Source organism: Electrophorus electricus, chromosome 1 (assembly GCF_041902795.1).
Source record: "Electrophorus electricus isolate QZ-2024a chromosome 1, ASM4190279v1, whole genome shotgun sequence".
Taxonomy (NCBI): domain Eukaryota; kingdom Metazoa; phylum Chordata; class Actinopteri; order Gymnotiformes; family Gymnotidae; genus Electrophorus; species Electrophorus electricus.
In genome coordinates, this window is record NC_137497.1 from 44,834,506 (window position 1) to 44,844,505 (window position 10,000).

The 10,000-nt window shown below is 46.7% G+C and overlaps 1 protein-coding gene across 7 annotated transcripts in view; it reads left to right on the plus strand.

Annotated features, from left to right (window-relative positions):
• Positions 1-10,000, plus strand: part of eya1 (EYA transcriptional coactivator and phosphatase 1) — a 40,365-nt gene that overhangs the window by 27,984 nt on the left and 2,381 nt on the right. For all 7 annotated transcript variants that reach the window (XM_027033068.3, XM_027033066.3, XM_081721782.1 and 4 more), the window contains 6 exons: positions 5,350-5,408; positions 5,805-5,965; positions 6,152-6,266; positions 6,564-6,685; positions 7,316-7,416; positions 9,391-10,000. The exon at positions 9,391-10,000 is cut by the window's right edge and continues 2,381 nt beyond it. In XM_027033068.3, coding sequence (XP_026888869.2) covers positions 5,350-5,408; positions 5,805-5,965; positions 6,152-6,266; positions 6,564-6,685; positions 7,316-7,416; positions 9,391-9,471 — 639 coding nt within the window. In that variant the 3' untranslated portion in view covers positions 9,472-10,000. The remainder of the gene's footprint in view (positions 1-5,349; positions 5,409-5,804; positions 5,966-6,151; positions 6,267-6,563; positions 6,686-7,315; positions 7,417-9,390) is intronic.

Below are 10,000 nucleotides of genomic sequence, written 5' to 3' on the forward strand. Positions count from 1 at the left end.
TCGTTTTCCAAAATTCCACAATTATAAAATTGTTTATTCTCTGGAAGTATTTTTGAAGTATATTGTTTTACATCGTTGAATAACATTTAATGCATTTTTATTACATCCTCATGAGAACTTTTTGATGAAAGTGTCTCAGTCTGACTGGGAGATTTTGATCTGGCTTGTTTAAAATGTGAAAACATTCCAGTCAGGGACCTTTTCTGCTTCCACAGAGCTCTGTGCTCTGCTGGTGTTTAAATTCCATGACTGTTCAAGCACAAATTGTGGATTGGAATGAAGTGGGTCTGAAGAACGCCCTTTGTTCTCTATATCCTGTGTCTGACCCACAGGTAAGCTTGCTCTTGCGCTCTCTCTCTCTCTCTCTCTCTCTCTCTCTCTCTCTCTCTCTCTCTCTCTCTCTCTCTCTCTCTCTCTCTCTCTCCACCCCCCCCCCCCCCCCAGGATGGGCCCACAGTAGTGAGGAGGGGGGCTGTGCGTAAACGTTGGGGTCACGACCCCCCGTACAGATGACAGAGCTTGCCAATCGAGTCCCAGCACTGAAAAGCTGTGAACCAGGGCTGGGGTTCCTTCACATGCGCTAAGCTGGTCTGCGGAGAGGAAGCTCGTGATGATGGCTGTAATCGCCCACACTGTGCCATTGTTACACGCCGCGCTCACCTGTTCAGAGAGCGCGGACCTCGCTCACCTTTACCTCCTGTGTCGGGAGGGAAAAGGGGAAAAAAACTTGGAAGGAGAAGTGAAGGCTGCCGGGGAGAGCGTAATGCGATCCGGATGTCTCACGCGCCGGTGGTGGGATAGGGAAGGAGAGGCTCGGAGTTTGAAATAATCATATTCTTTTCTTTTTTTTGAGGTAGTGCAGCTCTGGGCTGAGCAGTCAGCAGCTAAAAGGCCTTCCTCTGCCCTACAGGAAGTCCAGCACAGTTCAGTCTGATTGCTCACTGACAGACATCAGGAGAACAAAGGAGCCTCAGAAGAGAAGATCTCCGCGGGCTTGCACCCGGAGCACAAACTAAAGACAAAAAAACTTAGGAGAGAAATAATTAGAAGCATTTTTTAAGGTGTTTATTTTGTAGTTTGTGGTTCCCATATGTGAGTTCCCATATTTAAGTGCAATTTGGTGTGTGTGTGTGTGTGAGAGAGAGAGAGAGAGAGAGTTGTTTCTGTTTAGACATGGGCCGTCAGATAATTTAATGCACAAGATGAGGGGAAAACGTGACAAATTAAACAACAAGACAGATTGTTTGCATAGGAAGTAATTATGCTGGGGGTGTGGAGTAGGGTCACGGCACCATCTACAGTAGGACCATCTGGAGTGAGTTAGTGGTGATGGTAGTGTTCATACCACAGCTTGCAGAAGGAAAGCCAAGCCTGTAGCCCGAAACACACCATCCAAAGAATTCATTATATTCACTTCTCTGATGTTTGTGCCATCGCTAACTACAACCCCTCCCCCATCGTTAAGACTTAAAGCCAGCCCATCTCTTGTTGTTAAGACTTAAAGCAAGCCCATCCCCCATCATTAAGACTTAAAGCCAGCCCATCCCCCATCATTAAGACTTAAAGCCAGCCCATCCCTCATCATTAAGACTTAAAGCCAGCCCATCTCTTGTTGTTAAGACTTAAAGCCAGCCCATCCCTCATTATTAAGACTTAAACCCAGCCCATCCCTCGGTGTTAAGACTTAAAGCCAGCCCATCCCCCATCATTAAGACTTAAAGCAAGCCCATTCCCCATCATTAAGACTTAAAGCAAGCCCATCCCCCATCATTAAGACTTAAAGCAAGCCCATTCCCCATCATTAAGACTTAAAGCAAGCCCATCCCCCATCATTAAGACTTAAAGCCAGCCCATCCCCCATCATTAAGACTTAAAGCAAGCCCATCCCTCATCATTAAGACTTAAAGCGAGCCCATCTCTTGTTGTTAAGACTTAAAGCCAGCCCATCCCTCATTATTAAGACTTAAACCCAGCCCATCCCTCGGTGTTAAGACTTAAAGCCAGCCCATCCCCCATCATTAAGACTTAAAGCAAGCCCATCCCTCATCATTAAGACTTAAAGCCAGCCCATCCCCCATCATTAAGACTTAAAGCAAGCCCATTCCCCATCATTAAGACTTAAAGCAAGCCCATCCCCCATCATTAAGACTTAAAGCAAGCCCATCCCCCATCATTAAGACTTAAAGCAAGCCCATCCCTCATCATTAAGACTTAAAGCCAGCCCATCCCCCGTCATTAAGACTTAAAGCCAGCCCATCCCCCGTCATTAAGACTTAAAGCCCATTCTCCATCCTAAATCTCCTGAGTTGCTATAAGACACTAGTTCATAGACACTATAGTTCCATATAGAGTATAACAGTCCCATTCCAGTCTCTCTGTAGCTAGTGGAGTACCATTGAAGTGCTTCATAATGGCCCCCGTTGTGGGTTGGAACTGTCAGAGGTTGTTGCATTCTTTCTTTGCTCTGACCTTCATCCTGGAGGTCTGGCATGCCACAACACAACCGTTAATAGCATGCCATGATAACTGCTGAATTAAAAGGCTGTGTGAACCTGCTGAAGGGACGTGGGATTAAAGCAGCCAGGCTAGCTGGCTGCTGTAGCTCAGGAACAGAGCCACATGTGCTCTGGGTGGCTTTTCCACTGGTGCATATTAGTGTGAGTGACAGATGATGCAATGGTTGTACAATTCTGCACTGTACTGTATAGGTCTCCCCTGTACTGACACAGGTCCGTGCAATACCACGTTTTCTGTGCAGTGCTACCCCTGTGCAGTGTTACCCCTGTGTAGTGTTACCCCTGTGCAGTACTACCCCTGTGCAGTGTTACCCCTGTGCAGTGTTACCCCTGTGCAGTACTACCCCTGTGCAGTGCTATCCGTGTGCAGTACTACCCCTGTGCAGTGTTACCCCTGTGTAGTGCTATACGTGTGCAGTGTTACCTCTGTGCAATGTTACCCCTGTGCAGTGCTACCCTTGTGTAGTGTTACCCCGTACAGTGCTATCCATGTGCAGTGTTACCCCTGTGCAGTGCTATCCATGTGCAGTGCTATCCGTGTGCAGCATTACCCCTGTGCAGTGTTACCTCTGTGTAGTGTTACCCCTGTGCAGTATTTCTAAGAACAAAATATCTATATAATTACAAAAAAACTTCAAATAGTAGTTCTTTATAGACCTTTGGCCAAGCATGTTAAAGCGTAGTTAAGTGTAGAACTGCAGATGTACGAGACTCTCGGGTTTTCCAAGGCTTTCCAGGGTATCTTTGTTTCTGATTTTATAAACTCTAAACTGTGTGGAGTCCATAAGGTTGCATTTGTTCTACATTTCACAGCTAAATTAAATTAAACTGTTTCAAGTCCCTAAAGTTGCATTTGTTGTACATTAGCTGCATGTATGGTCACAACTGAAGGACATCAGAATATTTGTGAATATTGTGAATTAAGGTATTTGGTTTCTATTCTATTCTGTTATTTGCATACTTTTGAAATGTCATTTACAAATGAAGTGTTTGGAATATTTTTACGTTTAAAATCGAGCCTAATTTTTGAATTAGCATGATTCCATATTAAACATCTAAGAGTTAAGGGTAATATTAACCACCCTACATCAGTATTGGATCATCTGATCTGTATAGAGAATAACGTGTCTTCTTGTCACATGTTTGTCATTATAATGATTAACACTTTGTGAAAGAGCGGGTGAGTCGGGGCTGAGTGGTGGGGGGTTGCACTGCTATAATGATTTTGGCCTGTCCAAAGCATCTTTTGTCAATGACAAATTGGTACTTCACTAGTATTAAAGGATCCTTCGCTGACTGTCTAGAAACAGATTACACAAACAGTTTGAAGAGTTCCAACTGGCAGTCCATCCCCTGGCCTCGTAGCTTCCAGAGCTCGCTCTCCATGTGAGGTCACCCAGACTCCCTCGACACCCTCTCCCTCCGCCTTATCGGAGACTCTGGAGCTCTGGAGAGGCGGAGCGGGCCACCAGGTCAAAGTCTTTTCCTCGTCGGATGTCGGGGTTTGTAGGGAGAGGTCTGGCCAGGGAACGGCTGCGTTAGCGCAGGGGTTGAGGGTCAGGATTTTAATTCTCTTAAAGAACAGCTGGTTTGAGTTTCTCCTCACGTTGCTCTCCTCTCCCTCGCCCCACAAATCCAGGGAGATGAAAAATTTGTTCAGAGGGGAACCAGTAAAATAAAAAAGGTTTACGGTCTGAAGAACTTACCCTAGCCTGCTGTAGCATTAGACAGGAATGCAGTAACATCAGCATTTGGTCAGGTTCAGCTCTACTTAAAACAAGGAAGTCCTTTTAAAGTTGTTGGTGGTTTTGCTGACAACTGAAACTTAATTTAAAGAGCTTTAAGAAATGGGAAAAGGAACAAAACAGTGACAGTGATCTTTTAACAGTTATCTATGTTTATCTAATTGCTATCTTAGTTTATTAAATTACTTGCTAAAAATTTTCTGTAAAGAAAAGAGAGCACACTAAAGCTAAACAGTCTTCTGAATTCAGAGTGTCTTTACGTCCCGTCGGCATTTCTCTAATTGGGCGCTGCTCTTTCTAAGCCAGCTGGGTTTAGGGTTCCTGGGCCAACACTTTATTTTCCATTGGAAATCAGTTGCATTCAGATGCTCAGGCAGGACTCTCTGACATCCACGCCTGGCGCAGAGCTGGGGGAGGGGCGGGAGGTCTATAAATGGAAAACTAATAACAGATTTTCAGTCTGCTCTCTCCAGAAGGCCCGGGGCCGTGCTGGTGTGTGGCTCAGCAGCAATCAGAGGTCATAATTTCATTGGCGGTTAGCATCAGGTTCAATTTTTCTAGTATGTTACATTTAGCAGAAAGTCTGGTTTGTGTTACTGTGTACACTGTCTGAATCAGCTCTGAGCTGTAGAACAACTTGGCCTCTCCAAGAAGTGGGCGACCCAGAGGGAGGCCAGATGCTCCAGTTATTGTGCTGCTATCTCTCTTCCAGCCCCGAACTGCACATGCGCTGATGAGCTCAGCTCTGTGGGACGGTTCTAGGTAGCACGGTGGATGAACACATCACAGGTCCCCCTAGTGCTGGGCGGCTCATGAGCCGGGCCCCCAGTCTCCTGATGAGGGTGTTTATTTTTATTAAAATTGAGCAGGTGGGGGCTGGAGCCTGGAAGTGCTTGAAGGCCCTGATTTCAGTTTTCCAGAGAGGACTTAGGCTTCAGATGGGAATTCCACAGTTGTTGACATTACTCACTTCAGGGACTCAAGCTGCCAAATCGCACCCAATTTTGCACATGAAAACCATTAATCAAAACGGCACAGTTTCGTTCGGCCTGGCTCAGTGTGTGCCTGCTTTCTTTTCCGTTCTGCAGGAGTGTGATCAGGTCCACATCGATGACGTCTCCTCCGATGACAATGGTCAGGACCTGAGGTAGAGATGCCGTGTTGTGTGCAGTTGTTTGTGTGCAATGGCATGACCAGAGCGCATGGCTGAGTGATACAGGACTCACCTGTAGCATTCTCTCTCTCTCTCTCTCTCTCTCACGCTCTCTCTACACCTCTCTCTCTCTCTCTCTCACTCTCTACTTCACTCCCTCTCTCTCTCTCTCTCTCTCTCTCTCTCTCCCTCTCGCTCTCACGCTCTCACACTCTCTCTACACCTCTCTCTCTCTCTCTCTCTCTCTCTCTCTCTCTCTCTCTCACTCTCTACTTCACTCCCTCTCTCTCTCTCTCTCTCCCTCTCGCTCTCACGCTCTCTCTACACCTCTCTCTCTCTCACTCTCTCTCTCTCACTCTCTACTTCACTCCCTCTCTCTCTCTCTCCCAGCACCTATAACTTCAGCACAGATGGATTTCACGCGGCGGCCACCAGTGCCAACCTGTGCTTGGCCACGGGTGTGCGTGGAGGCGTGGACTGGATGAGAAAGCTTGCCTTCCGCTACAGACGAGTAAAAGAAATTTACACCACCTACAAAAACAACGTTGGCGGTAATTCCCCAATAAACTGCGTTGGTCAAATTGCTGAAGTGTCAAATGGAAGGGTGTGTCAATGAAGGCACTTCTGGGTTTTTCTAACGGTCCTGCGTGCAGAACCATTTGGTCGGGGTACATTTAGAGATTTCTGAGGTTGTTTGCAGGAGGGCCCAACTCAAACAAGGTCTCTGTGCATTGCAGGACTGCTGGGTCCAGCCAAAAGGGAGGCCTGGTTGCAATTGCGTGCAGAAATTGAAGCTCTTACAGACTCCTGGTTAACCCTGGCACTGAAAGCACTAACATTAATCCACTCAAGGTAAGCGCCCGCGCAGGCAAATTATGTAGAACCTCATCCCGCATGTATGTAAATCCAGCGTAAGTATAATGAATAACGTAATACTCTGTACTTGAAAAAGTCCTGTGTAGAAAAAGGTGTTGTGTGGCATTCACAGCGTGTGCCTTATTATTTAAAGAAGCAACATCTTAGCAATGGGATTATATGATTTGCAAGGAATTAAAGGGCGATAAATTGGGATAAAATTACTGGGATTACTTGGATAAGAATACTGCCATTACGAATGTGCTTGAAATCATGTCACCGTTTCCATCCCAGATCAAACTGTGTGAACATACTGGTGACCACGACCCAGCTCATCCCGGCGCTGGCCAAGGTTCTGCTCTATGGTCTGGGAGTGGTCTTCCCTATCGAAAATATTTATAGCGCCACAAAAATAGGTGAGTGCGTGTGTGCCTCCGGTGATGTTCGTGTTGGTAGTGGCTGTGATATGACATGTAAACAGTGTGAGACACGTGTTTGGTGACTGTGTCAAGCCGCAGGAGCAGAGGACACACGAGCCGGTTGATGTTCTGGTCCGAGGAAGAGGCCTAATCAGCCTGGGATTATTTTCTTGGCGCTCGCTCCTAAACAGGCCTCTCCTTTGCAGCGCTGCATATGAAAGCACTTGGGCAAATTTACGTCATTCCACACAGACATTTTTCCCTCCCTGCACCCCCTTTTCAAATGCAAAATAAACACCAAGATTCACTTATGGGCCGTCGTGGACCAAACCGACGTGCCGGTGCCGAGAACGTCTGGATGCAGGCTGCATGCTTCTCTGACTCTGGCATTAGCATGTGAGCCTCATTTAGCTCGTTAAACTCTGTTCGTCCCAGGTTTGGGGGGAGAAGGCCACATTAATACTTCTCAGGACGCTTTTATCTGCGCATTGATCTCATCAAATCCCTGCGCTAAGGCAAAGTGTTTACACTGTGTAATTTTGTGTAACTTATTGCGTATTTGGAGAGCTCTCAGAAGGCCTGCCCCTGCGCACAGCTCCCTCACAGCGTCGGTTCTGTTCTCTGCAGGCAAGGAGAGTTGTTTTGAGCGCGTGATTCAGAGGTTCGGGAGGAAAGTTGTTTACGTGGTGGTGGGGGACGGGGTGGAGGAAGAACAGAGTTCTAAAAAGGTAAGCGAATGCCTCCTTTTCTCCCAGCTCGACCTCTGTCTTTCACGGCTCCGTTCACAGTCTTTGGTTCATCCCTACTGAAAGCCTGATGGCCAAACAGCAAAACAAGCACACGGTTCACTCAGTGCTGTTCTCCTGACAGGAGGGACGTAATTATATATTGCTGCCCTGCGTCTAAGCTGCATGAATGTGTGTAATGCTAGACAAGTCCTTTCAGACATGCTGGCAAGAGAAGTCTATTAGCAGAGCACGTATTTAAGAAGCTTAAACCTTTATGTTTGATCAAATTGGAATATTTTTCTGCAGAGACAGGCACTGTGGGATGAGGAACAGGGAATACATTTGCAGACGTTCTTTTGATGTGTGTTAGGACATGGCAGAGTAACCGTGTCCAAGTACCTCTGTCTTGGATTTGCTTTCGTCTCTGTGGTTCAAAGAAGGAGATTTATGTTACCTGCTGACTGCTGACAAGGTCTTTATGTACAGTGTCTCCCAGAGCTCTTACCATAAACCACAAAGAAGAAGATGTTGATTAGTTCATTCATTACTGGTTAATTACTGCGTGCAACTAAAATACGTTTCCTTGGCTGATAACAAACAAACCCAACAAACATAAATTGTCAACATGATTTTTTTTATCATGTGGTGCCAAGAATTCATTTCTGTAATTAACCATGCGAGGAGCATCACAGGCACTGTACAGGAGAGTGCATGCCGTTCTCGGGTTCACCTCGGAGACTCCGCCTGAGCAGCGTTTTGGGAGCAAAGACTCCACAAGCTCGCGGCCGGACACACACGGAGATCGGCAGACATGGATCTGTCTGGCCTTATATGAAATGAAACAATGGTGTGACACTGGAGATGGATGTCAGAGGTGACGCCATGTGAATCAAGCAAATTCAGACATTTTATAGAACCCCACACACACACACACACACACACACACACACACACACACACACACACACACACACATACACACACACACACACACACACACACACATATACACACACACACACACACACACACACACCCACACACACCTTTAACCGCCCCCCCTCATGAAACAATCCCCTCTGGTTATTAACTCAGCCAAGGTGAAAAAAGAGATAACATCTCTGGCTTTTAAACTTAAAAGCAAAGACAATTTACAAAACAAAAAGGAAAGAGTTTTCTTAGGGTCAGTGCAATCTCCTCTAAGCGGAACACATGCCCAGGGAGAAGCTGCAGCTTTGATAAGAGCCAGTAATGGCCTCTGTGGAGCAGCTCTGTGGACTCAGGGATGACAAAGTTCTTTCATTCTTGTGGAGTCATATTTCTCCCAGCCTCTCCCTGGGAACAAAGGTTGGTTTGCAGGCTTGTGTCCGTGGGAGCAGGCACAGCGGAGCTGTGCCGTGCCTTCATGGCGATTTCCCAGTAGGCCTTTCAAAAGAGCCATCAAGAGCATAACACAATATTTCAACTACAACACCGGCTCTCATTTTGTAACTTTTACAGGTTATTAAAGAGTGAATTAAGTCTCAAATTCTAAAAAAAAAAAAAAAAGACATAAGCTCTGTGGATTTCTAGTGCTGTCAACATTGCCTGAATAACTAGTTCAACAATTTACAAAAAATCAAGCTACATTTCTTCAAAAGTCTTTCAGTTCCCAAGTCAAATTTGTGCTTCCTGAGAGAAAACATTGCACCTAAATGTAAACTTACACTTAAAACTTAACAATGTAAAACTTAAAGATTTTGTGAGGCAACAGTAACAGGCTAAACAAATAAACAAATAAATAAACTGTGTTTTTAACCTACCACTGTTTGAATTCCATATTCACATTCCATATGACCAAACACAGTCATGACCAAACACAGTTATAACCAAACACTATCATACACTCCTGGTACATGTGTGCACCACACACACACACTTTACTAAAGCTGACTGTGTCTGTCTGTCTGCCTCGTGCCATTTCTCTGCCTGCAGCACAATATGCCGTTCTGGAGGATCACCAGCCACTCGGACCTCATGGCGCTCCACCACGCTCTCGATCTGGAGTATTTGTAGCATTGCAAGTGCCCCACCTGCCCTGCCTGCCCCACCTGCTCCTCCTGCTCCTCCATCTCCTCCACCACTGCAACCAGCTGGCCCAGTAGCCCTGGACCCCACATACCCCAGAGACCACCACCACCACAACTACACCCACCCTGCTGTCTGCATCTCAATAGCACAGACACAAAACACAAACCAAAGCTAAGGTTCATCCACACACACACACACACTGAAAGCAAAGCCCGAGCAAGGCGCTTGCCGGTCCGTCTTAACCCCCACCCTCATGGACAAGAGGGGATTTACCCCCTGCGCCTGCTTTATGGGTCCGCCCGTCTACCCGCCGGGGTTCACACCTGCCAGCGAGCAGAGCGACCGATGTGCTGGAGCCCAGCAAGTCATACACCCAACTGCAGTGCGCCAGGACATCTCTTTGTTCTGCCCCTGCCCTCTGCACCCGTGGCTCCAATCGTCCAGAGACTGCCCCCGGGGTGCGAGACCACTACGATGGACGTCCTACACTTCATATTTATAATGGAAGACCTGC